Source organism: Pogoniulus pusillus, chromosome 1 (genome assembly GCF_015220805.1).
Source record: "Pogoniulus pusillus isolate bPogPus1 chromosome 1, bPogPus1.pri, whole genome shotgun sequence".
NCBI classification, from domain to species: domain Eukaryota; kingdom Metazoa; phylum Chordata; class Aves; order Piciformes; family Lybiidae; genus Pogoniulus; species Pogoniulus pusillus.
The window spans coordinates 21,099,809-21,127,769 of NC_087264.1; the positions used below are offsets into that span (position 1 = coordinate 21,099,809).

General features: G+C 45.7%; 1 protein-coding gene and 1 long non-coding RNA gene across 4 annotated transcripts in view; one reads left to right on the top strand and one right to left on the bottom strand.

Annotated features, from left to right (window-relative positions):
- Positions 1-6,339: 6,339 nt before the first annotated feature.
- On the bottom strand, positions 6,340-13,686 carry LOC135175362 (uncharacterized). Its single transcript, XR_010302340.1, has 2 exons — positions 13,499-13,686; positions 6,340-10,790 (listed from the first exon to the last, which is right to left on the bottom strand). It is a non-coding gene; the product is annotated as an uncharacterized LOC135175362 (long non-coding RNA).
- A 326-nt stretch (positions 13,687-14,012) lies between these two features.
- Positions 14,013-27,961, top strand: part of MAP3K9 (mitogen-activated protein kinase kinase kinase 9) — a 77,446-nt gene continuing 63,497 nt past the window's right edge. For all 3 annotated transcript variants that reach the window (XM_064143407.1, XM_064143404.1, XM_064143416.1), the window contains exons 1-2: positions 14,013-14,558; positions 18,841-19,254. In XM_064143407.1, coding sequence (XP_063999477.1) covers positions 14,258-14,558; positions 18,841-19,254 — 715 coding nt within the window. In that variant the 5' untranslated portion in view covers positions 14,013-14,257. The remainder of the gene's footprint in view (positions 14,559-18,840; positions 19,255-27,961) is intronic.

Consider the following 27,961-nt stretch of genomic DNA (forward strand, 5'->3'; position numbering starts at 1 on the left):
AAATACTTTTCTGGAGATAAACAATGGAAATGATCTAACATTAAAAATAACCCTAAAGGCAAAAAAAAAAAGAACAACCCAACCCTCAGAAATTACTCTGAAACAAAGGAAGGGTGGAGTAAGCAACCCTTTTGGAGAGATTTATACTGCTTCATGCTGCTTATAGAACCCAGAAATGCCAGTGAGGATTGCATCAGACATCTGTACCCTATATGCCCACAGCTGTTACATACACTGCTCTAAACATTATAGAAATTAGTGAACCTATTAAAAAATCTGCAGCAGTTACAATTAGATTTGGAGTGATTTATCTTTTTGCCATTGTTTCAGCATGTGACATGAGACGGAAGGAGGAGGTTTTGTTGCAAGAAGGACTTTAACCACAAAAAGCTATTTTGCAATAGAAAACGTACTTCCAAGATTAAATTCAATACTGCATGTTACACAAATCATATGAAAGGGTCTCAGTGGCAACAACAGAATTAAGCACAGGTGGCCAAAGTATTTTGACTCTTGGACTAAAGTTTGACTTTCTGGTATATGCTACTGCTTGGCAGTTCTATTGGTAGCAATGCAACCAAATGCTTCTCCATAAATCTTTAAATGGCATGTAATGGAAAACAAGCACAAGTTCTTAAATGTTTAAGAAAGAGTTGCAAGTCAAAGCTGCAGGCACATTTTTGCAAGCCCTTTATTGGAAAGCATCTTTGTTCACACATGTCACTGATGTTGACATTAAAAAAATGCTGCATACAACTTGGTGGAATAGTTTGAATGCAGGAAGCCTGTAGGATCTGGGTCTCACAAGTGAACAGTAGAAAGATTGCAATAACCTAACTTTTCACTAGCCTCCCTCCTGCCTTACTCCTATCAACAGAGCTAAGCAATACATACTGTTCCAAAAAGACTTCTATATGGTTGGCAGGCCTGGTAGAAGCTTTTGTTGGATGCTGTTCTCACTAGCTAATTGCATCTTCACAGAATCATAGAATCAGTCAGGGTTGGAAGGGACCACAAGGATCATCTAGTTCCAACTCCCTTGCCATGGGCAGGGACACCCTACCCTAGATCAGGCTGGCTACAGCCTCAGCCATCCTGGCCTTAAACACCTCCAGGGCTGGGGCCTCAACCACCTCCCTGGGCAACCCATTCCAGGCTTTCATCACTCATGCTCAACAACTTCCTCCTCACATCCAGTCTGAATCCCCCCACCTCCAGCTTTGCTCCATTCCCCCTAATCCTGTCACTCCCTGATATCCTAAAAAATCTTCTGGTTCTGTGAACCTCACTGTTGCATAAACTTTGAGACAAGTGCTCAAACTGTCAGCTGTGCTCATGAATACCACAGAAGTATAATGATACCACGAGGGACTGAGTTTAATGGAATGATGGAGGAACATCAGCTCCAGGCTCAAAGTGTTTAGTAGGAGTGGGACTGATGTCTATGGAAAATCCATCAACTTAGAGTGACCTTCAAGGAAATTCAGTCGGAGGTGGCTGCACAGGCAGCACGTGTGGCCTTGTGTAGTCTACAGAAAAAAGACACATAAAAATTCCTGAAAGCTTAGCCTTTAAAACAACCCTTTTTCTTCTTGCCACTGATAAGATAGCAACAGCCATGGTCTTTGTGATCTGTCTGTCCTATTAGCACTTTCCATCCAAAATAAGGGTAGAAGTGTGCCAGGAGTTAGCCTCTGTGGGTACAAACTTGGAAACTCTCATGTTCTCTGGATCAACTGCTTGCAGAACTGAGCAAACAGTAAGGAGTCCTAGAGGTGCATTTGATTAAGACTAACTCGAACTCTAAGTGAAAATTAATTAACCTGTCTCACTCTGTATTTTTGGAAGGAAAACAAAACCCAATAATAAAAAAAAGGGAGCATGCATTGCTTTTTTTCCTTGTTCACTCTTAAAGCACCCTTTGGATTTGTAATGGCACACAAGTCCCACAGACGATCACAGAATGTTTGGGGTTGGAAGGGACCCAAGGACATCATCGAGTCCAACCCCCCTGCCAGAGCAGGACAATACTATCTAACACGGATCACAAAGGAACACAGCCTTAGATTAAACAGAGTAAAGCAGGGGACAAACAGGAGAACTGAAACAGCCCCAGATTCAGAGGGCAAAAGGAGTTATTCTGCGGGGGAAGCCAGAGGAAAAGAACGGTTGTACTACTGCAACACATGGACCATGGGAACAGTCCTTCCAAGGAGAAGCCCGGTGTTTAGGGAAGCCTTCCAAAGCTCCTCGCAGTCCTAGATAAGGATGGGTTTAGTGGTGTCATCCCTAACAGCATACAGGCAATGAAAGTTGCATGTGCAAGGAGATGCCTTTGAGGCAGTGCTGCTCGCTGTGCCGCATCCCTGGCCGGGCTTGCTGGCCGTGGGACGTGAGTGGGACCTGGCAAACTCCCTCCTCATGGGTGCGAACTCGACCAAATGAAGCGCTCCTGAGCGAGATGACTCACATTGCTTCATTCCTTCACTATTATGCAACTTGCCTTTTTTTTTTTCTTTTTTTTTTTTCTTTTTTCCAGAGTAAGGTTTTCTTCTACATTCTGGGGTATTTTTTTTCCCCTTCCTCTCAGTAAAAGCACCTACCTTGGTCATGATTTCACCCAGGAACGGGCAGAGAATGAAATAATGCAACCTGGCAGGGTATCAAAGGTCCCCTTTTCTCAGGGGGAGCAGGAAAGGCAGTGAGGGTTTGAGGAACTGCAAACAAGCATGCCCGGCGTAGACTACAATTGTTTCGTTCGAGTGAATAAAAACAATGAGCTTTGAGCCCTGAGGAAGCGGCTTGCGGCTCCAGCAGGGCCGAAAATAGCCCGGGCGAGCGTTTCGGCATTGTTAAACGCAGGATGGAAAAATAAGCTGCCTTTACTCAGCTACGCTGCCGGCGACGGCATGAATGCGGTCCGCAGGGCTGCGGCCGGGCAGCCTGCGAGCGCCAAGCAGGCCACGGCACGGACAGGCCGTGGGCTGACAGCGAGCCGCGGCGCCCCCTGGCGGCACTACGGGACGCAGCAGCGTGCGTCCGTCCGCCTGCCCGCCTCCGCTCGGGGCCCCGCTGACGCCCGCCTGCAGGAGGGGGCCGGTGCCTCCCCGGAGCCTGAGGCTCCATCCTTCTGCCGTGCTGGGACCGGTGCCAACATAGGTGCCACGCGGTTACGGTTCCTGCCCGCGAGGTGATGTCGATTCTCCCTCACGAGTAAGAACGGCCAAGAGAAAACAGAATCGCATCCAGGCTAGACCTCCCCGGTAAAAACTCAGGTTGTTTCCTCTTACTGCTTGTTACCTGGGAGAACAGACTGACACCCACCTCGCTGCAACCTCCTTTCAGGTAACTGTATGAAGTTTCCTCTTCTCCCAACTAAACAATCCCAGGTCCTCACAGGACTTGTTCTCTAGACCCTTCACATCAGATCCATCACCCTTCTCTGGACAAGCTCTGCACCTCAGTGTCCTCTTGTAGGGAGAGGCAGAGCCCAAAAACGCAGCATTCAAGGTGTGGCCTCATCAGTGCCGAGTACAAAGGGGACAATCATCTCCCTAGTCGTGCTGGCCACACTGTTACTGATACCTCCTTGGCCATCTGGACACACTGCTGGCTCATATTCAGCCATCTGTCAATCAATAGTCTGATCATTGTCCACCAGACAGCTTTCCAGGAGCTATTCCAAGCCCATAACGTTGCATGGGGTTGTTGTGACCCAAATGCAGGACCTGTCACCTGCCCTTTTTTTGACCCTCATATGGTTGTCCTCAGCTGACCAATTCAGCCGGTTCAGATCCCTCTGTGGAGCCTTTCTAACCTCAAGCATATCAACACTCCCACATCTTGGTGTCATCTGCAAACTTTGTGAGGGTGCTCTTGATCTCCTCATTAAGATCCCTGGTAAAGATACCAGACAGAATCATAGAATTAGTCAGGGTTGGAAGGGACCACAAGGATCATCTAGTTCCAACCTCCCTGCCATGGGCAGGGACACCCTACCCTAGGTCAGGCTGCCCACAGGCTCATCCAGCCTGCCCTTAAACACCTCCAGCTATGGGGCCTCAACCACCTCCCTGGGCAACCCATTCCAGGCTCTCACCACTCTCATAGTGAAGACCTTCCTCCTCACGTTCAGTCTGAAACTACCCACCTCTAGCTTTGCTCCATTCCCCCTAGTCCTGTCACTCTCTGATATCCTACAGAGTCCCTCCCCAGCTTTTTTGTAGCCCCCCTACAGATACTGAGAGGCCACAATAAGGTCACTAGAGCTGGCCCAATTACAGAGCCCTGAGGAACATCACTTGCAACTGCCTGGAAGGGTACTGTAATATCATGTTATTGCTTACATGTCTGGAGCAGGTCTGAAGAGCAAAGAAACTGTCAAAGACTTCCACTGCAGCTCCTCAGCATGGGTGGTATTCCCATTGGCATACCCATAATGAGAACTGCCTTGTTAGAAATGTTCCTCCCCAGACAGCTCTGGAGTTTGTTTACCTTTCCATTTCATCTTCTACATAAAGAACTTCCAACAGAGTATTGACAGTTGAAGGACTGGTACCTTCTACTAGGGTTAAGTAGGCAAAGCAATTCATACACCAGATAGAATAGAATCAACTAGGATGAAGAGAACTCTGAGATCATCCAGTCCAACCTAACATGCAGCACTGTCCAGTCAACTAGACCATGGCACTAAGTGACCCATCCAGGCTTTTCCTGAACACCTCCAGGCACAGCGACTCCACCACCTCCCTGGGCAGCCCATTCCAATGTCAAACAATCTCTCTGACAACAACTTCCTCCTAACACCCAGCCTAGACCTCCCCTGCCACAACTTGAGACTGTGTCCCCTTGTCCTGTTGCTGGTTGCCTGGCAGAAGAGGCCAACCCTGGCAGAAGAGGCCAACCCCACGTGACTACAGCCTCCCTTAAGGTAGTTGTAGAGAGCAATGAGGTCACCCCTGAGCCTCCTCTTCTCCAGGCTAAACAACCCCAGCTCCCTCAGTCTCTCCTCACTGAGCTGAGTTCTAGGCTTCTCACCAGCTTTGTCACCCTTCTCTGGACAGATAGGAAGACAGCATATTTCTTTGCTGGTAGTGAAGCAGCTGTATTAGAAAAGATGAGGTAACTCTGTGAAAAGAGGGAAGCAAACTTTTTCTAGCCATCAAAATAGTCTCACTAGAACATATTTTATGTATGTAAACAACATAATATAAGCTAATAACATGGTAGGTTTTCCCGAAGCTGATTAGGTGGCAATAGGTTCCATTCAATGTTTCAGTCCCAAAGAGAACCTGCCTGCAGCCCAGGGAAGCACCTGCTTGTGTCATAGGCCTCAGTTTTTCAGACCTCCACAGAAGCACCATGAAGTTTAGAGGGAGCAGATACTGTTGTGGAGTGCTGCAGAGGCTTTGCTGGCATCAATTTGTGGTATTTCATGAGCATTAAAGCTACAATTGAGTTATGTAACTAGTTCTATTGAGTGCTGGTTCATCATTACCCTATTCCTCGTTAGCTTGACACAAGTTACAGAAAAATAGATAATCATCCCCCCTCAGAAAACCCAAACAAACTACGAAACCTTTTATTGTGCTCTCTCAAGTCTCCTCTTCCTGTAGAGCCAAGTGTTGTACTTGTTTTGCATGCAAGGGCAAAGCTGAGTTCAAGAGAAATCCATTTTTTACTCCTTTGTCTATAGATATTTTAAGTAGAGTTCTTGCCAGAGACCTTCAAAGATGAAACTGAGACTTTCTGCTTCCCACTGATACAAAATTTCAGATTTTAGCAGCAGTGGAGCAGAAAGACTTAGGGCAAAGCAATATATACATGCAGAAAGCCTGTTACTCATTAACTGACAGATCTTACTCTAACAGGCCCTTTCACCATGAGAAAAGAGGTGGTGGGTATCATTCAGAAGTTAATTCTGTTTAATGTTATCTTTTGAAAACTACTGAGGTACCAATTAGAGTCAAAGACACTACACAGTCTGTAGTCTGGAACTGATCCATGAGTCATGCTTCCCTCATCCTACAAAAGCTTCAGCTGTACAGTGAGCTTCATAGTGTACAGGACCAGAGCCCACCAATTAGCATCACCAATTAGGGAAATTAAAAAAAAGCCAGATAATACAGATTAATTTGAGGGTGAAGGTGAACTCCTTGAGGTGGTTGCAACAGTGCAAAATGAAATCCCCGCACTGTGGGTTGACCACTGCAAGAGGCTTGTCCTAGATGACCTTTAAAGATCCCTGTGATTCTGTCTCTAGCTGCCTATAGATTTGGGGCTGCTAGAACTGAGAGACAGCATCACAATTAAAAAATGTGTCTCTCTGCCCACACTTAATTAAAAAGACCAAAACAGAGTTAGGTCCATTCCCACACACATACAAGGGAATCCTCTTCCAGTTGCCTTATGAAATAGCACATAAATGCAGGATCATATCTGAGATCAGTCACAGCATAGACACTATATGGGAAAGTCAAGAAAGAAAATCTTCCAGTAGAGTCATACATATTTTTTTGAAAGAGGCTGCTCTGAGTTTGATAAACATTTAAACTGGGATTGCAAATGGAAAGAGACAGCAGGCATGTGTTGCCTGTTCCCTTAAGACAACATGGGGAAAAAAAAAACAAACCAAACAACAAACCAAACCAATTACTACTACACTGACCTAGTTGATCTTATTTTAGATAGAGGTTTATTATTCTGAGTAGTAAGTTAACTAGCTAAATTCAAGTCAGAGAACCAAGATGTCAGCCTCCACAAACAAAAGGAGAATGTTAATCCAAATAAAAAGGCGTTTTTATGTCTGGTTTTGTTTTGCAATGACAGCCTTAGCGGAGTGTCTACATTTAGCTTGTACCCAGGACTAAACTAGAGCAGTTGCTCTATCACCTGATGACCCCTCCCCATCAGAGAAGGGAAATCAGAATACAGAGAGAAGACCCACAAGCTGAAATAAAAACACAGTGTAATGAAACAGCCAAACTAATACCTCTATAAAATACAGAAAGTTATACTCAGCTCAGCAAGTATATAGCAGCCACAAAAGCTAGGAAAACAGTCCCCAGAAGCAGGAAGAAGACCAAGATCAGGAGGAACCTACAAAGGAAACAGCTTCAACAATCTTCCCTTTTTATGTTGAGGTGGCTTTTATGGTCTGTGATCCACCTGTGCCCAATTCAAGTCAGCTGTCCTGGCTGACTGAAAACTGCTAATGGCTTGCAGACCATGGTTGGCCTGTGCTTCTCTGACAGCAGAATCAGGATGCAGTTATGGGCATAAAGCTATGATCTTAACATGAACATTGGTATCTAATGGATGTGGTATGTGCCTGTATCTCATGGGGGAAAAATGACATTTCTTGATTATGGTTTGAGTTCAGACACAGGATTCTTCATTTTTGTGTCGTGTTTCTGAAGCTACTCACCCAAAGGCTTTATTTGACAAACTTAAAACCTAAACAAAACCATGGGCTAGCTAATATCTTGTTTTACATCTGATTTGCAAATAAATCCTCATTGTCTTCACAGAGGAAGGAGTCTTGGCTGTTCCTGGGGCAGCTTGTCTTGGAGGGAAGCTGAGGTGCTGCAGGCAGTGCAGAGCACTGAGTCAGTACTGCAGCATGTGCTGGCTGTGGCACTGAGGTACTGTGATGATGCCTCACTTCTCATATAAAACACAAAAAGGAAGATAAAGGTTGCCAGAGCCTATAAAGATTTAGGAAACTTAAAAGGTTTGCTGAACTCTGGTCTTGGTCAAACTCCACTAGGAGCATTGTGTTGCATTAATCTCATTTCCCCTATTCAGATCAGTTAAATTTTTGTTCCATGCACTTGCAAATCTGTGGCACAGTGTTTGCAGTATGATTTTTCCTCTGCAGAAGCAGCAACTCCATCATTGTCAAATTAAACAACAGTTAGCAATGTGGCTTGGATTGAGTCAATAGACAGGATGCAAACAGTGGTCATTACTAAGCCAAAGTTAAACATTGTTTCTGTTAGTTGTATTTGTTTCAGTATAGGCAGAAATCCCATCTGAAAGTCTTCCTGTGCCTTATTTCCCTTACAGAAATGTTGATAAATATATGTATGCTTTGTGTTACATATAAATGATAGCGTGACCTGTAAGAATAATGTCCTGTTTTCTCTGTGATGGAATCACAAGCCAGCCATGGTCTGCAGGTCATTAGCTGCTTAGAGACAGTTAGCTTAAGCTGGGAGGGGGAAAACCAGGGCAGCAACCCCAACCTGGCTGCAGGTGTGTCCCATCCCATAAATATTACACAGTGTAAAGGGGGAAGTTTTCTGAGGGTGAGGCTCTATTACTTAATCTTCTCTTTTTGAGTGTCATTACCATAGCAGGGGCTTTCTCACCACTCTGCTTTCTTTTTTACTGTGACTGCTGTACATTCACTGGTCTGAGTATGACTTTGTTCACATTAGTCTTGCTGTTTCATTAAATCCATTTTAATTTCAACCCATAGGTCTCCTCACCTCTTCCTGATCACCCTTCTTGGCCAGGGAGGGGTCATCAGGTGACAGAGCAACTGCTAAAGCTTAGCCTGGATTATGACCTAAAGATAGACTAACAGTCACATCACCATTGCTGTATTTTATTATCAATGCAAATTCTAACTAAATGTAAAAGCCAAGACTCTCTAAAATCTACTGGAAACTGCTAGATTTTGGCCCAGAATTTGCACTCTCCAGTGATTTTAGTCTTTTATTTTCCAGGTCATCTCTTCTGTGGAGAAAGGAGATATAGCCATCTGGGAGATTAGCATATATATTTCATGAAGCAGAGGAGTCTCTTTTACTGACTCAGATGCTAAAGACAGATTTGCAGCCTCCCTCCTAGCTAGCACAGCGCAGTTCATGAAGCTCCTGTTGCCAGTGGCTTACCTCTCTTCCCTGCATGAAGAACAAATCTTCACTAAAGTGATGTTTGCAATGTAGTATTGTGTGAAAGTGGGGGACACCCCCACAGTCCAGCTTTGGAGCCATGCAGAGAGGAATCCATTTATCAGTAAAGCTCACACTGAGGAAAGACCAAGCAGTTGACCAAGCAAATCCATCTGCTGGCATGAGATACATCTCCAGAGTGGTGTACATGTTCATATCTGTGCCTTTAACCACAACACAGCTGAGACACATCCTCTGAAATATATACAATCCAAATCAGAGCATTTGTGCTGGGTTAATTTAAGATGAAACATAAATTACCATGAGCTGTAAAAGGAGTGAGCTGCACTGAAGAGATGTGCTGAGGAGCATCTCCTTAATCTTTTATACAGAAGACTGTGCTGGTAGAGATTTGCATTTAATGGTAACATTCCAGGGTTTTTTTTGCCTCCTAGAGCACTGAGACTAGGAACCTACAGTGTCAACATTTTGATATCCACTGATTTTCCTATCTATAGGTTTATAAATATGGACTGGCATGATGGTAACATGTTGTTACAGACTGCCAGTGTTCTTTGTCTAACCTGTGTTTTATAAATGTAGATGCACAAATAAGGCTGCATTAAAATCCTTGGTGCAAAAGTCTGAACTACATTCAGCATATCATCTCCATTTTGCAGATTAGACTCTCATTCTTAAACATATTCTGACAAAATCTATATCCAGAGTTGGGGAAGCACCGAGATAGAAACAGTCCTTGAGAACTGGATCTATTAAATCTAGCATCTAGTAGGCGGAACATGAGCCAACAGTGTGCCCAGGTGGCCAAAAAAGCAAATGGCATCCTGACCTGGATTAGGAACAGTGTGGCCAGCAGGACAAGGGAGGTTATTCTGCCCCTGTACTCAACACTGCTCTGGCCACACCTTGAGTCCTGTGTCCAGTTCTGGGCTCCTCAATCCAAGAGAGATGTTGAGAGACTGGGACGTGTCCAGAGAAGGGTGATGGAGCTAGTGAGAGGCCTGGAACACAGCTCAATGAGGAGACACTGAGGGAGCTGGGGTTGTTTACCTTGGAGAAGAGGAGGCTCAGGGCAGACCTCATTGCTCTCTACAACTACCTGAAGGGAGGTTGTAGCCACGTGAGGTTGGCCTCTTCTGCCAGGCAACCAGCAACAGGACAAGGGGACACAGTCTCAAGTTGTGGCAGGGGAGGTCTAGGCTGGGTGTTAGGAGGAAGTTGTTGTCAGAGAGAGTGTTTGACATTGGAATGGGCTGCCCAGGGAGGTGGTGGAGTTGCTGTCCCTGGAGGTGTTGAAGCAAAGCCTGGATGGGTCACTTAGTGCCATGGTCTAGTTGACTGGACAGTGCTGCATGTTAGGTTGGACTGGATGATCTCAGAGGTCTCTTCCATCCTGGTTGATTCTATGATCTAATTTCCGTTGTTCTGTTGAATAATACTGGAAAGATGTACAGTCTTCTTGGAGAACACAAAAGAAGAAACACTCTGGTGTAGCATTTAGGCTGTACATTCATTATAAGGGGATTCACCATTGCAAGACATAGAAAGATTCTTGAAAACATTCAAATGTCATCTTTCATAGACTGCAGGCAGGCAGTCTTTAATGCTCTTTTCTTCTGCCTTTTGCCAGCTCCAGAAATATGAACTTATCATTTACTTACTCTCCTATTTACTTTGATCCCAAGAACAGACTTCTAATCTTTTTGAAGCCCAATCTTTTCATTCAGAAACCAGTCTGACATGACTGATAAAAGAGGAAGTCTGTGAGAATGGCAAAATCCTAACATGGCTCATCAAAGCATTTCCCTGGACACTCTCCCAGTCCCAGCCACTGGTTTCTTTGGGCCTTCTGAGTCAGTCACACTGTCTCTGTAGAAAGAAACACACAAATGGTGAAAATAAAAAGGGAGAAGAAAAAAAGAAGACAAGTGAGAGAAGCAGAGTTAAGTGTGTACTTCAATACCCACAAGATGGCAGGGTTCTGTCTTGGCAGGGCACTACAGCAGGCTACCCGAGCCACTGCAGAGCTCATTCTGCTTCAGTCACAGTTTTCACCATGGTTAGTATAACTCTTTACTTTAAACCTGTCTGCACACTATAGCAGTGACCAAAGCAGTGTCAAACAGCTGAAAAACAGGAGGCTTCCATTTTTCTTGTATCTGACTCAAATTTTTGTACTAAAACTTTTAAAGCACGATATTCACATGAAGCATAATAATTCCTCACATTGTGAATGAAAGAGTATTTTTTTTTTCCTAGATAAAACTGGATATAAAATTACTGCAAATGAGAATGTTTTAACTAGGGACATTAACATAATTTCTTCCTATTCCATTTCAGTAAGCTGTTACTTAAACTCCAAAGATCATGAACACAGCTGTTACCCTCAGATTCATGATCAAGACAAAGGAACCTAATTCTGGGATGTTGCTGCAGGAGCCAAGTCTGCTGCCCCTTTCATCTGTGCCCTTCCTTACATTGTTGTGGCTTTGGCAACTGTTTGTACAGTCCTACAAGTCCGATCAATCTGAAAAGCTGATTGAAAACTATCTGCTTTTACTCGGCAGCTTAGCTTTCAGTTGGATAAATGAGCTGAAATGACTCCACAGCCATGCAGTCATTACTGCTGCAATTGCAAAAGTGGGTCAAGGATGTGACAAGGGGCAGGAATGTCCTTTTCAGCAACAGAGTAATATTGGATAAGCTTATGCTAACTGTGAAAATGCACTCTAGAGTAACAAGAGAACAGTGGAGAGGATGCATCCTCGGCTCTGCCTTGACGGGCAAGAGGAGGTGGAGAAGAAGGAGAAAACCTAATGCTCATTTCTTACGCAAATTCTATTGAAAACTCCTGCAGCATGTCTAAATCTTGCCCATGTTATGCTGAAATGTCAGGTGTGACCTCAACTTGATACATTTTGCTCTTTATTTGTAAAATAATGTGGTGATTTGGGTGTTTGTTACCCACCCCCCACACTTAAGAAAATCACCCAGACTAGAATCAGCCAAGCTGGAAATAAAAGAATGAAGCTAAACTTACATCTTAGCACAATATACAAGCAGATATTTACAATCTATACAGCTATATACATAAATAGACAAGTTAAAAGTAATACAGAAACACAACAGCCCTCTCAGAAACCAGAGTCCCCAGGAGGGGCTCCCAACCACCTCTTCACCTTCTCCCCACCCCTCTACCTTACCCTAGACTTTGCCTTACATTCAAGGTCAGTTTGGAGAATCAGCCAGAGGGCTTAGGAAGCAGAAGGATTAGTTAGGCAGGAAGTTAGAGAGACAAGTGCATGCAGCCAGAGCCAGACAAGAGAGCAACTGCATTATCTATGTTTGTGTTCTTGTTTTTATACATCTCAGCAAGCCTATGAGCGAAGTAGACATCTCCATTGTTTCCTTTTCACAGCCTGTAATCTACATCTTTTCAGCAAAATATCCCACCTAGGCTCAAAGTAGCACAAATAAGAACATTAATATACCTGCTTATTCTAGTTCAGAAATTTTTGGTTTCTGTAAAGGCTGTAACATTTGGAAGGGGCTGAGGGGGTAAAATCAAGCAAAACCTCCAACCCATTAGAAAAAATCTCTGTTCCCCATGGGGTTCTCTGCAGTACTTGTTCCTCAGTTTCACTTGAGTGGAGGTGCTTTCCCAGACGATAGACAAGCAAATTCACATATTGTACAGGCAACGGTAAGGATTTGGAATGACCTCTTTAACAGAGCACATTACTCTGACGATTTTGTTGTTCTTGCTAAAGCCTAAGCCCCGGTGTTCCCCAAGTGGTAGCCCCGCAGGGGTAGGTAACTAGATAAAGCTCCACTGCACAAAAGAGAAAAACTATTAGCAGTTACTCAGTACATAAAACAAACGTCCCACTAGGGAACGGAGAATGTTTAAAGCCTATCCCTGTGCTCAGGGTACCTGAGATTTGCATTCAGCATGAGTGGCCTTTGCTACAATGAAGCATGAGTAGAAACACGTTTCCAGTTTTAACCACTGCAAAGCGGACAAAGATGTTGAAGAAAACCAGTTAAATGGAAAGAAAAATCTCTCTTTTATGTCACCAAGTATATTCCGGTCACAAGATGTAGTATCTTCACAAGTTACAAAAATACTGATAGCAAGGTCAAGGAATTGGTATTTTCTGGACCAAGGAGACTGCAAGAGTGAGAACCGCATTCTGTTGTTTAATTAAGAGACACTCAGCTCAGATGCACTCACACTGACCTGGTACTAACATCATCGGCCCCTGTGCTTAAGTATACACTGAAGATGGAAGAATATGGCGTCTGACAGACTTCCCTGGCCCCTGCCTTCATTGGTTTTCGGCCAAAGCCCCTCTTCTAGGCTACTACACAAGCGCTATGGGGGTCCCTCAGCGTGCCAGAGGGCAGCTGGCAGCACGCTACGCGGGCCAAGCATGAGTCGAAAGCACAAGCGGGGCAGACAGCTTTGGCCACACACGGCCATCACCCGAAATCCAAGCTGCCGCTGCCCGCAGGAGGCCTGGCCTGTCTCGGGAGGCCTGGAGGAAGGGCACAGAGCATTGACGGGCGGCACCTACCCGGGCACAGCCGGACTGCTCTGCGCTCTGGGACAGTTGCTGACGGGCAGCTGTTGACGGGCAGCTGCAGGCCCAGCCTGGGCCTCCCCCGGCTCAGGTGCGCCGCGCCCGCCGCTGGGCGGCAGCGCCCGTACGGCTCCCGCGGGCGGCAGCCACCCCGCCCACCCAATCGCCCCACTCCAGAACCTCTGCCATGTCTTGCCCCTTTCCCCAGCCAATGAGGTGCGGCGGCGAAGGCGGAGCTCGCAGCGCTAGTGACAGGCGCCGCCAGGCCCAATGAGGAGCAAGAGCTGACGAGGCGGGGGCCAATTGGGGGGACGCCGGTGAGTGCGAGGCTCGGAGGCCAAGGGCTGGGCGGGAGGAGGGCGTGGCTGAGACGAAGAAGGCCTCAATCAGGTGAGGGCGGAGTTGACGGGCGGTAGCGGCGGCCAATGGGGACGGGGAGGCGGAGCTGCTTCTCTCCTCCCGCCGCCGAAGCTGCCGGAGAGTCAGGTGGCTCTGGGATGCTCGACCGAGGCGGCAGGCGAAGGCGGGCGAGGGAGAGGGGGGGGATGCGGCGGCAGCTCGGCGGCATGCGCTGCCCGCTCTCGCCTCTTCCCGCGTCGGACTGAGTCGGCCCCGCGCTGGGTCCCTCCCTGGCGGCGGCACCTGCTGCCGGCAGGCGCCGGGCCGCATGAACAATAGACGGCGGTACCGGCCCCGCCGTCCCCCGCAGCGCCTGGCTGCCGCGGGCGCCTCCCCCTATGGAGCAGTCTCGCTATGGAGCCTCTCACAGAGCTCAGCCAAGAGGGCGCGGGCGGCGGGGAGCCGCCGGGCGGCGGGCCGCTTTGGACCGCTGTCTTCGAGTACGAGGCGTGCGGCGAGGACGAGCTGAGCCTGCGGCCGGGGGACGTGGTGCAGGTGCTGTCCCGGGACTCGCACGTGTCCGGCGATGAGGGCTGGTGGACGGGCAAGATCGATCAGCGTGTCGGTATCTTCCCCAGCAACTACGTGAGCAGCAGCGTGCAGGGTGCTGGCCCAGAGCTGCGGACCCGTTACCCGCCGCCTCCCGCCATACAGCGTAAGGCAGCCCGGATCCGGGACGGGGTGTTTGGGAGGGCTCCTCACCGCCACTCCGGGGCAGAGAGCCTAGGGAGGTGGAGAGGCCCAGTCCCGGCCCTCCTGCGGGTATGGGGCGGGGACCGGCTCGGCGGGAGCTCGGGCTGCCGGAATGGGGTATCCCGGCCCGGCCTCCTTGAAGGAGGGAGGGGGAGGCGGGACCACCGCCACAGCCGCGAAGGGAGGCCCGACCCAGCCTTTCTGTTGGTCCTGACGGTAACCGGGACCGCCGCGGCGGGGGAAAGGCCCAGCCTTGCGGGGAGCGGCAGCGGGAGGCCGCGGGGCCTGGCCAGCAGCGGAGGGGGCGGGGGTGAGTGAGCCCCGCGGTAGCCCTTGACGCGGACTCGAGGGGATTGCAACAACACGGGCCCTTACGCTGTGGGGCTGCCGCAGGCCGACAGCCGCGGCCTGCCTCTCCGGTCCGTTCGCTTTCTCACCCGCAACCGCACTCCTGCTGCTCCAGCGCCCTGCTGTCTTCCAGGCTAGCGCTGCTCTCCGCAGAGGCTGATCCTCGCTCTGCGTATTCGCGTTTCACGGACGCCAGGAGCGGTTTCCCATTGTTAAGTTCCATGTTTCAGGGGTCTGATAAGTTTTCACTAACTGACTGAACCTTGGTGGCTTGACAGTAGTGAAGTCGCTGGGGCTGTCTGGTGGCTCTAAGAACATCCATAAGGAGAGGTTGCTAGAGAGGAAGCAATTGCATTCTGCAGTGTTAATTCACTGCTAATTATTATTCTTCATTTTTTTTTCCTCAGAAGAACCCCACTTATTATTTCTGATGTAAACATTTCTGAGATGACTTGTGTTTACCAGATTTCTCCTTAGTCCTTTTCATTCTTACAATTTTTTTTTCCCCTAAAATATGTGTGAATAAGCTTTATCCAACTTAGAATATCTGGACCTACCCGAGGATTGCTGGACAAAGTTGTAATGCTGAAGGCATGGAGGGATTGGTTTGATTCTGTGAACTTGAGTGCTGATTTTCAGCCTTCGTTGCAGCCACAGACTAGGGCTGTTTCATCTTTACATTATTGTTTTTTTTTTTTCAGCAACTGCGTGCAATTGTGGAAAGATAAACTGTGTGGAACGACTGTTTCTAGATGTATTTATCTATCACTATGGGCAGTTCAGGCAAGAAAAAAAGCCATTTCCAGAGGGATAGAGAAAAATCTTCAAGATAGTAGGCTTTTCTAGAAAGTAAAAAGAGTAAGAACGGTGCATCATCCTATCTAGGACGTATCTCCAAGGATTACAACTAATAGCTTCTTTGTTGTTCTGTGTTCTCATTCTGCTTGAAAGCATTTAGGTAAAAACTTGGTGAGTTCTTGTGTTGCCCTTGGGATTGTGAAGGGTCTAGGTTGGACAGTGGAGTCGCTGTCCTAGGAGGTGTTCAAGAAAAGACTGGATGAGGCACTTAGTGCCATAGTCTACTTGGTTGGATAGGGCTGGGTGATAGGTTAGACTGGATGATTTTGGAGGTCTCTTCCAACCTGGTTAATTCTATGATTCTGTGATGCTTCCTTCCATGCTGAAACAGTATAGGTAATTATTCTCCCAGCATGGAGAACCCTGAATGTTTATTAGACTTATGCCTTTGAGATTTTTAGGAAACCCATTGCTACAGAACTTCTCGAAGCCTCAGTTCTCCTGTTTCCACAGTTCAAGTGGAGGCTTTATAACTATGGATTCTCTTGCCTTATTGCACTTCCTATGGTTTATGTAACTGCACCTTCCTCCTTTTATCCTTGTCTTATTCTATGAGACTGTGAGACTTCTGTTCTCTCAGGTCATCAATTTATGTTGATGTCAGAGTGGAATTTATTGCTCTTCAATCTGTTTAATAGGCTATGAGAGTCTGTTTCTTTTTTGAAAGAAAGTGCAGTTTGGAAGGGGTAAAGCTGGTTGTGGTCGAACTGGATTTTTCATGTTTAGTGTTAGAAGTACTTTTGCAAGGAACAATGCTCAGTTTTAGAGCTGGTGATGTTAATTTGTCAGCTATTTGGAGTAGCAGTCTGCTGTTATCTTCCTGGACTGTGAAGTACTTTTGCAGGAGCAATGCAGAGTGTCATTCTAGGTGTGCACTTCTGCACAAATGATATTTTTAGCTGATCTCCTGAAGTTTATCTTCATATTTGAAAGTTTTGGAGTGCATCAGGGAGATTCTTTTTCTCCTGAGAGCTAGTAATGATATAGTTAGCAAGTTGGTATTACAGTCTTTCAGCGAGCCATCTACACAGCATCCTTGACTCTTACCTCAGTGGGGTGCCATGGGTAAGGAAAGTAGTCTATTGAGGCTGCCAGCAATGAGCCAACCTGAAGGACCCTCATCTGCGCTGTGAGCTCTTAAACACCGTGGGTGGAATTATTAGTTTAATTGTGTGGTGTAATGAATGTTCATTAAATAGTGTCTGCTTTGCAGTAGTCATTATGGCCACTGGTTCATGGTGTAGAGGCTCTGTGTTTTTTCATTGGTCCCTAGAGAAATGACAGGCCTTCAGCTCTGAAATTCAAAGGCAAAAAGTGCACATTAAGCATTCCTATTACCCTCACAATCCAATACAGCCTATTTGCCAAATTAGACTGGAGTTGGAAGAAAAATGGAGAAAAAGAGTACTGGGGGAAAAAAAAGTGGCAAAAAGCAAGTGTGTCATGCACTAATGTGGCTGCTTAACTAAGTCTGTGAAAAAGAAGATACTGATTAAATGCAAAACAGCTTAGAAAAACACAAGTAAAACTTTTCTGGAGATGAGTCAGTTTTTCTTTCTGATGGGCCTTAGAGGAACTGTCTGCCTTAAAGCAGTAACTCCAGATATGAGACTACTCTGTCACCCTCTAGAGACAAGGTCAGCTGAAGAACTGAAAGTGAACAAACGTGTAAGTCACAGAGAAGATGGGCAGCCCGTCCCAGAAACTCCCCCCGCTGAGCACTCCGGTGGTGCTCATAGTCAGGCTCTTTCCCGGGCACTGCACGGACGCAGATGGTGTCTAAAAAACGCCGACGGCTCCTGCGGTGCTGAACGGGCGGCTCCTGCGGTGCTGAACGGGCGGCTCCTGCGGTGCTGAACGGGCGGCTCCTGCGGTGCTGAACGGGCGGCTCCTGCGGTGCTGAACGGACGGCTCCTGCGGTGCTGAACGGACAGCTCCAGCGCCGAGCCCGGCCCCGGCCTCATGGCCCTGCTCCACGGTCAGCGTCAGGCCTCGGCCTTTCCTGCTCAGTCCTGCGCCACGGCCAGCGCCCGGCGCCCCATTTCAGCCCAGTCCCGCGGCCAGAGCCCGGCGCCCCACCTCAGCCCTGCGCCACGGCCAGAGCCCGGACCCGGCCTCCCAGCCCTCCTGGCGGCTGGTGCGGAAGGAGCGCGACAGGGAGGGGGCAGGCAGAAGGATGAGAGATGGGTAAAGGCAAACCCATGACGTGGAAAGCAAAACTCTTTCTGTATTCTCTCACCCGCTGCACTGCAGAAAAAACCCCACACACGTCTCGGGTGTCCAGATGAACCAGGAGCAGTCTGGGGCATCAAACTGTGAGATTCATGCTTCCAGGTGAAATATAACGTTGCACCACAGGCTGTTTTGCAAAGAAAGCTTAAGCTTTCTTTTATCTCCGAATACAGCTTTAGTTTTGCCCTGTACATTCAGTGTGTGGTCTGATCCATCTGTCACAATATCGTCAGTAGTGTCAGAGTGGGTTTCTTGTGGGGAACAGGTCTGCAAGGCTTGTAGAGGTGTGGAAGAACAAGTGTGACTTGGGAAGGACTGGAAGAGTGTTAGTGACAGTTGAATAAGAGACATTCATGTAAGAGAAAAACACAGGAGCCAGGTGTATCTTGGGCTGAATTTCAGCTGGGTCACTTTAAGCACTGTATAGTGAAATCAGTGAAGATTATCCTGTGGCTAGGTTTTTCTTTTTTGGACTCTTGTACTATCGCTGAGGGCAGGAAGTGAGGATTTATCGTTAAGGGAGTGTCAGTGTTGCAAGGATTTTAGTAGCCACCGTTAGGTCAAATTCATCACCATTCACAGAGTACTTCATACAGGTTTTAGCATACTGCAAGGCCTGTTTTGTCACACTGCTTGGCAACAAAAGACTGTCAGAAGGGGCTATTGCTTTCATTTCTGTTATGGAGTCAAAATTTGCCTTTCCTTCAAAGATAAGGGTGAGGCTGAGCGACAGGAATCTTTAGCTTGTGTACAGGCTACATAGCTGCTAAATGCTTATGCCTTTTTCTTTTTTTCTTTTTCCCTAGTCCTGGAGATCGACTTCTCAGAGCTTGTTCTGGAGGAAATCATTGGCATAGGGGGCTTTGGAAAAGTGTATCGAGCTGTGTGGATAGGAGATGAGGTTGCTGTCAAGGCAGCTCGCTATGACCCTGATGAGGACATCAGCCAGACCATTGAGAATGTCCGCCAAGAGGCCAAGCTCTTTGCCATGTTAAAGCATCCCAACATCATTGCCCTCAGGGGTGTGTGTTTGAAGGAACCTAATCTTTGTTTGATCATGGAGTTTGCCCGTGGAGGATCGCTAAATAGAGTGTTGTCTGGTAAAAGGATACCTCCTGACATACTGGTGAACTGGGCAGTACAGATTGCAAGGGGAATGAACTACCTCCACGAGGAAGCAATTGTTCCCATAATTCACCGTGACCTGAAGTCCAGCAACAGTAAGTGCTACAGAGTGAACAGCCAGGGTGCTGGGATACAGCTGTGGAGAGAAATCATGAAAGAAAAGAGGGGAGTAATATTAACTTGGTGATCCTTTCTTGTGAACCACTGTAATCTCTAATTCAATCCCAGAGGGATTTCTTTTTCTACAATATGGTGCTACAGACCATGGGAAACTTGTAAATGCTTTCAGTGTGTAGAGGCAACTTAAATGATTGGATGCAAAAGCAACTGTAAAGGGAGCATGCGCCTCTGGTAGTTCATATACATACAGCATCTCAGTTTTATTGGCATTTCAGCAGATTGCTCAATGTCAGAAAGTCTTGTTCAACTTAAAATGTGTATACTCCTTCCATCTTTTGGAAAGACAAATGTTCTTTTGGAAAGATAAATCTCCCAAGCTTACATTTTGCTTGCTCTGTGTATGAGATGCAAGCCTGTTTTCCTTTCCATCCCGGTTGAACTGGATTTTCTCTCTGTCCTTCACAGAGCTTGTGATGACAGAAATATTAAGTTAGGTAAATGAAATGCCCCAGTGGGTGCTATTGTACAGCCAGGGCTTCAGCTGATGGTTTTGGTGCTTAACATGGAGTGTAGCTGACCCATTGGAGTGTGGGGACTGAGCTTTGGCAGCTAGAAATCTGGAAATCATGGTGAATAGCTGTTCTGTAATAGCATTACAGATACTGTTTTTGTACTATGTCTGTTTTTCTAAACTTAAAATTGATGTGAAGTCAAATGCATGCATAGAACATATGAATGTGGGAGCAAACTGCTGCAGTGGTTTAAAGATCATCTCCTTTCTTGATGTCTGCATGCAGCTATTAAGCCTTTCTTTTTGCTTGCCTTTATCTGCGTGGCACGAGCAAACACCTACCTGTGTGCTGGCTGCAGTGGTTTATTGTGTTAGTATGAACTTGGTTTCATCTGTGGCTTGAGTTAATAACAAACTCTATGAACTGGGTGGCTGGAGTATAGGCACATGCTATCTTCTGTTTTGAGGGCAGTAGCATCTAGCAAAGAGGTCTGATGGATGGGAATTGTAATATCTTAAAATAGATTCACTGAAGCTAACATTAACTGCTACAGTCCTGTAAATTTCCAGGCTTTGCAGGCTCTTCCTTGTGGTTTTTAAGCTTTAAACTTTGTGGCACTTAATATCTGTAGTTTGTTGTGAAAGAATAATAATGAAAAAAATATTAACTCTGGTTAGTGAGTTTGAAAATAGAAACAGTGAGAGCTTTGAAATGAGCTTATAGAATGCTTTTTTTGTACTGCTAATGTTTCTCTTGTTGTGAGAGTAAGGCAGTTGCAGTGTCGATAAAGATTTCCTAATATCTTAATCCTTTCCTTATAGACAGCATCATATATGGGCATAATCATGAATGCTGTAAGATGAAGGATTGATTGGATTGGTTAATAGATGCTTCTACTAAAGAAGAAATAGTTGCATTTAAGTGTTGTGCCTTTCCTCCTTACTAACAAAATACTTCCTTGCTTACTTAATTAACAGGCCATGTGAACACTTTCAAGGTTTAGAATTAAAGTTATTTGTAAGGCAAAAAGCTGTTAGGGGCTGGTATTTCACTGTTTTATTCAGACTAGAGACTGCTAATTCTAAAAAGGAAATGTATTAAGCAGAGAACCAAGCCCGGTCAGATGGTCACCAGTGTACAGTGTCACCAACCAAACACAGCTATGGATGCTAGAAAACATCTGTGTTGTCAGCAGCAAGAGTAAGTGTCTCACATCACAGTGAATCTGCAGTGCATAGTTGTGCTGCACTGTAAATTGTCAGTGAGAAGTTGAGGGTTTTGCTACACATATTATTAGAATTTTCCTTGTTTGGGAGGAAGAGATAGTAAAGGAAGAATGAGTGGGAATGCTGGTGGAAGGATTCAAAGGTATCCTGTGTTTGGAGGGGAGAGTTGGAGCATTTATGTGGTGTTCTTGACCAATGATCCCATCTGATCTAGTACAGAAATGATGTTATAAAACAGCTAAATGTGCAGAAACCAGCATTACATTTGGGAAACTAAATATATGTAGGAGCTGGTATTGGAGGGAAGGACTTCAGATATTTTAAGGAAAATTCATTGCTTTTCAACTGTTTTGAAATAAGATGAATTAGTAACCTCAGCATATATTGTCAAATGAAACAGCTATTGATAATACCCAGCTCTTCATTCTGGGATTTTGTGGTGAAAGAGAAATTAAACCCCCAAATCCATAGCTATTTTAAACATTCAAAAATATACATTGTTTTCTCATTGTATCTGTAAAACATACTGATCTTAAATACTTGATTGTGGAGGTTTTTGGAGAGGGGAGGGACTGTTTATGTTTGGGATATTTTCTCCCCAAAATATGTATTACCTATACATGCAGGTAGACTCAACTAATGATTATCTGTAGAATAAATGACTCTGGATTGACCAAGTCATGTCTTTCCTAAATACTGCATTGCTGGAATCTGTTTCCCATTACATATAATAAGTATATTAGAAACTTCTCTACTGTATTTTCTATGGAAAGCTTTTTGCAAATTTGCAAAGGATTCTGTGGATTAAGTTATGTTATTGCACCCTGATTTTTATATCTGGTTTGTGTTTTCTGTGTTGTTCTGGTGCAATTAGTTTTCCCAGTTACAGTGGATAATCAATAGCAGGTTGTGTTGTTAGCTTGGTGCCTGTAGAATTACCATCCTGTAGCATTTCTCTTTTTTTGTACAAATTGCTACCCACCAATAGGCGGTAATGTGTCTCTGGAGCAGGAACAGCTTCTGCTTTCAGGAACTTGGAGAAGATTATTGCAGACACATTTTTCATGAACTAAACATTTAAAAGGACTCTAGAGCTGTCATGAGAGCATCATCTGTATTGATCTAGTGAGCAAGCTGAGGAAGTGTGGGGTGGAAGAGCGGACAGTGAGGTGGGTTAGGAGCTGGTTGCAAGATAGAGTTCAGAGGATGGTGATCAATGGTGCCAGGTCCAGCTGGAGAGCTGTGACCAGTGATGTGCCCCAGGGATCAGTGCTGGGGCCAGTCCTGTTCAACATCTTCATCAATTACATTGATGAGGGCACAGAATGTCTGCTCAGCAAGTTTGCTGCTGACACCAAGCTGGGAGGCTTGGCTGATCCAGCTGAAGGCTGTGCGGCCATGCAGAGAGACCTGCACAGACTGAAAACTGGGCATAGAGGAACCGGATGAAGTTAAACAAGACAAGTGCAGAGTCCTGCACCTGGGGAGAAAGAACGAACTCCACTAGTACAGGCTGGGAGGTGATCTGCTGGGAAGCAGTCCTGTGGAGAGGGAACTGGGGGTCCTGGTGGATAACAAGTTAACCATGGCACAGCAATGTGCCTTTGTGGCCAAGAAGGCCAAGGGGATCCTGGGGTGTATTAGGAGGAGCATGTCCAGCAGATCAAGGGAAGTTCTCCTGCCCCTCTACTCTGCCCTGGTCAGACCTCAGTTTTGGGCTCTCTAGTCTAAGAGGGACAGGGATCTGCTAGAAAGGGTCCAGCAGAGGGATACGAGGATGATTAGGGGACAGAAGGGCATGGCTTATGAGGAGAGACTGAGAGACTTGAGACTTCTTAGTCTGTAAAAGAGAAGACTGAGAGGGGATTTGATAAATGTTTATAAGTATCTGAAGGCTGCCAGGAGTGGGGGACAGGCTCTGCTCACTTGCTTCCTGTGATAGGACAAGGAACGATAGGTGTAAGTTGCAGCAAAAGAGGTTCCATCTCAACATAGGGGGGAACTTCTTTACTGTAAGGGTGCCAGAGCACTGGAACAGGCTCCCCAGAGAGGTTGTGGGGTCTCCTTCTCTGGAGCCTTTCAAGGCCTGTCTGGATGTGTTCCTCTGTGATCTGTGTTAGATAGTATTGTCCTGCTCCAGCAGGGGGGTTGGACTCGATGCTCTCCTTGGGTCCCTTCCAACCCCTAACATCCTATGATCTACTGACTGGTACTGCCTATATTTAGTAATAGGTGTTGATACTTCTGTGTCTCATCTTGCTTTCAGACACCAGCTGGGACTTGTGCTATCTATCTGAAGCTGCAGGATGAGTTAGTTTGGGAGTTTGGGAACAAGACTGGGGAGTGGAAGAAAAATTTCTACTAGTATAGAAAAAAATCAGAGAGTTCTGTGCTTTTGGATAGATATCTGCATATATTTAGGCCACATAAGAAGATCGTGTTACATTTTGAACAGTAAAATAAGTGAGCAACTTCATAGAATCATACAATAGAATCATAGAATCAATCAGGGTCGGAAGGGACCACAAGGATCATCTAGTTCCAATCCCCCTGCCACGGGTAGGGACCACCCTACCCTAGATCAGGCTTCCCACAGCCTCATCCAGTCTGGCCCTAAACACCTCCAGGCATGAGGCCTCAACCACCTCCCTGGGCAACCCATTCCAGGCTCTCAACACTCTAATGCTGAGCAACTTCCTCCTCACATCCAGTCTGAATCTCCCCACCTCCAGCTTTGCTCCATTCCCCCTAATCCTGTCATTCCCTGATAGCATAAAACGTCCCTCCCCATCTTTTTTGTAGGCCCCCTTCAGATCCTGAAGGCCACAAGAAGGTCACCTTGGAGCCTTCTCTTCTCCAGATTGAACAGGCCCTAACTCTTTCAGTCTGTCCACAAAAGATAGGTACTCCAGATCTCTGATCATCCTCGTGGCCCTATATACATAATACAAGTCTGAGAAATGACCCCATTATATATGTAAAAAGGTTAAAAAAAAGTCCTTTTTAATTTATCTATTGCAGTTTTGCAGACTCAAGTAGTAAGTACCAAACCAATGCTCATGATAGTTCTTAACAATTCTGATAGCATAGTAAAGACTTGTAATGGTTTGGGTGTTAGCCTCTCCCCTGCACTTAAGAAAATCACCCAGACTAGACTGAGTTGATCTGGAAATTGGAGAATGAAGCTGTATTTACAGCTTAGCACAATATACAAGCAGGTATTTACAATAGATATGTACATATGGAGAAATACATAAGTTAAAAAAGTAATACAGAAACACAACAGCCCTTCCAGAAACCAGAGTCCCCAGAAGGGGCTCACAACCACCCTTCCACCTTCTCCCACCCCTCTACCTTACCCCAGACTTTGCCTTACATTTCAAGTAGTTTGGAGGATCAGCCAGGGGGATTAGGAAGCAGAAGGATTAGTCACACAGATGGCAAGTTAGAGAGAGAAGTTCATGCAGCCCCAAAGACAGAGAGCAAACAACTGCGTTATCTATGGTTATATTCTTGTTCTTATATATCTCAGCAAGCCTATGAGTGCAGCAGACATCACCTTTGTTTCCTTTTCATAGCTTATCATCTAATTCTTCTCACCAGAATATCCCAGCTAGGCTCAAACTAGCACAAGACTGTAAGGTTTTGATTGCTTTGGGAAGTTTCTCCATCTTGCATAGGGACCATTTTTCATAGGACTGTTTCTAGGAGACATCTGTTTCTTCAGATTCCCCTTGTCAAAAAGCACTTTCCAAATTGTATCTCTCTTCTCCTTCTCTTAACCAAAATGGAGAACATTTTTTCCCATTCCATCTTTTTTTTTTCTTTTTAGAATCAGTCACAGAACCATAGAATCAGTCAGGGTTGGAAGGGACCACAAGGATCATATAGTTCCAACCCCCCTGCCATTCCCAGGGACACCCTACCCTAGATCAGGCTGGCCACAGCCTCAGCCAGCCTGGCCTTAAACACCTCCAGCCATGGGGCCTCAACCACCTACCTGGGCTATGCATTCCAGGCTCTCACCACTCTAATGCTGAACAACTTCCTCCTCATGGCCAGGCTGAATCTCCCCACCTCCAGCTTTGCTCCATTCCCCCTAATCCTCTCACTCCCTGACAGCCTCAAAAGTCCCTCCCCATCTTTTTTGTGGGCCCCCTTCAGATCCTGGACGGCCACAAGAAGGTCACCTGGGAGCCTCCTCTTCTGCAGACTGCACAGCCCCAACTCTTTCAGTCTGTGCTCACAGCAGAGCTGCTGTAGCCCTCTGAGCATCCTCCTGGCCCTGCTCTGGACACACTCCAGCATCTCCACATCCTTCTTGTAATAGTGGCTCCAGAACTGGATGCAGTACTCCAGGTGGGGTCTCACCAGAGTGGAGTGGAGGGGGAGAATCACCTCCCTTGACCTGCTGGCCACACTTCTCCTGATGCAGCCCAGGCTCTGGTTGGCCCTCTGGGCTACAAGTGCACACTGCTGGCTCATGTTGAGCTTCTTGTACACCAGCACCCCAAAGTCTCTGTCCAGCCACTCACTGCCCAGCCTGTATTTGTGCTTGGGATTTCTCCTTTTCATTATCATAGCTTTATGTTTAATTCCAATACATTTAGAGTGTCAGAAGACTGCCCTGTCTGTTTAAAGCACTGTGTTCATTTGAGGTAGGTTTTGATTTTAACTCTTGGAGGTTCTGAGGGCTGCATGTTTCATTGCTTTGGGGCTGCTATCAGGGAATGAGCATAGAAAGATCTTTAATAGAGCAAATCACACACCTGTGACTTATATTCAGACTCTGAAATTATTTTGCTGGCTGTCAGTTCAGATAGCAGTGGGTCTGAAAGGTGACTGATGGCATTACCAACTCACATGTCAGTTGTGTAACTATATAAGAAAAAGAAGATAACTCGGGAAACCTGTTTTGTTCTGCTGTGTGAGGAGATAACTATTTCTCACTTTTTGGCATGTGATTCAAGAGATTCAATGTATTTCATATGAAAATTAATCTTAATAATCTGACAGAATCCATTGTGGCTCCTTTTTGTTCTCTTCATTTGAGAAGACTGGTAACCTTTCCTTCTTCATCTGCCTATTGCTGCTCCACTGAGTACGTGTTGCCAAATTCTCCTGCTCTGAAGGCTCCTAAATCTAAATACTGAACTACAAGAGAAAACCAGCTAGGAATGCTCATGGAGGTTATCATCATGGTGTTTAACACAGCTCTTAGAGCTTCCATTTCTTTTACATCTTTTATGTGTGATCTCAATCTCATTTCTGGCCACAGGAAGATGCTTGGCATATGATGTTTAGGATCAAAAAGGGCAGTTCTGTTAGTTTTAGTGAAGTACTATAAATGATGAAGCTGGTGCTGTTTGTTTTTGTTTGTCTGTCAATGTTACATATGTCAGCATTGCTGTAGGAATAATGCCAGTTCACTAATGCTGCAGAGAACTAGCAAAAGCTTGTTTGCTCTTTTTTTTTTCCACTGGCTCAGCAAAATATGTTGTTTGCACTACATTGAAAGATTTTGCTGAGGATGTTCACGTCAGATAGCAAAGTGCTTTGTAAAAGTCACTGTTTGTGTTCCACAGAGTGGCATAGAAGATTAGAAGCAGTGACATGGCCAAGGTCAAAGAAACAGCTAAGGACAGAACTCAAAATAAACCCCAACAATTTGGATTCAGTTAAGTCAGTATTTCTTCTTTTCTAGTTCTTTGAAGGTGTTCACCTCTCCTACTTTTTGGACCACTAAGCTAAGCTTGTGATAGCCTGAGATTCAAGGTTCTGCCTTTCTAAAGAATTCTGATTTCTGCTATAGCTTTGCATATTTACTTTATACAGCTGTTAAGTCTTTTTCTGTTCATAAAGATGCTAATAGAACTGTCTTTCATATAGCCTCTTGAGAGTTGTTCCCAGTACTTATAGTATCCCTTGTTCATTCTTTCTTTTTTGTTTCTTTTGAAAGTACAGGCAGAATTTAGGAGCAGGGATTCCTTAAGACCAGGTCAAATCCAACCCAGGAGCACCAAGGATTGAATGTGGTGTATCAGTCTTGATAGCATGTACATAGTTGTCTTGTTCCTTGCAGTATTCACATCCCAACCCGTTCACAATTGACACCCTTATGTTGGTCTTTTCAGAGAAGGAGAAGTACTTGTAAACCTCTTCCTCTGTCTGTCAGTGTTGTAGAGGAGAGCTCTTTCAGGGTCTGCTTAAAGTCAGTTGGCAGAGCAGTTTGGAATTCTGCACTATTGTGGCTGCTTCTGGTACTTCAGTGTGATCTGATCTGCTGACTAACTCTCGAATGTTGTACCTTCTATTAGAATGGAATTCCTTTGTCAGTGCAATTAAATGAGTGTGAGTAGTGAATGCTGCTTGTAAAGTGTAGTGAAACTATTTCAGTGGTGTCTGAATGCTTTACACTGGGTGAATAATTGCTCTGGCCTTAGTTGAGTGGTCTCTTGCCCTGTGAAAGGAAGGTGATAAAAATGAGAGATTTGGGGGTGGGGAGAAGGGACAACAGCTGAGAGATTAAATTTTTTTGTTGTCCATTTCAGGGAGCAAATGTAAATGTACAGTAGAAATCAAGCCTTTCTAACAACTTGAATATTCTCCTAAGGGTAACTAAAGATGACATTTCAGGTTCTGCCCTTAAGCAACGATCTGGTTCTATGGACATGCTCTGCGATACTGCTAGTGGTGAATAACTCCTTGTTCTGGTTATTCTGCTTCTTTCTGTCTCCCCAGAGCATCAGCATTTGTGCTGATATCATGGTCTTTCATATCGTGGATCAAAAAACTTGCAGATAAATATATTTTTTGCATGTCTTAGTAGGATGATGAAATTCATACTTGTAATACTGCAATTTTTTGTTGAACAGAGTGGGGAAGAAAGTTTTCATTCCATGTGTTATTGGTTCAGAAGGTGTAAATTATACCTGAAAATGATG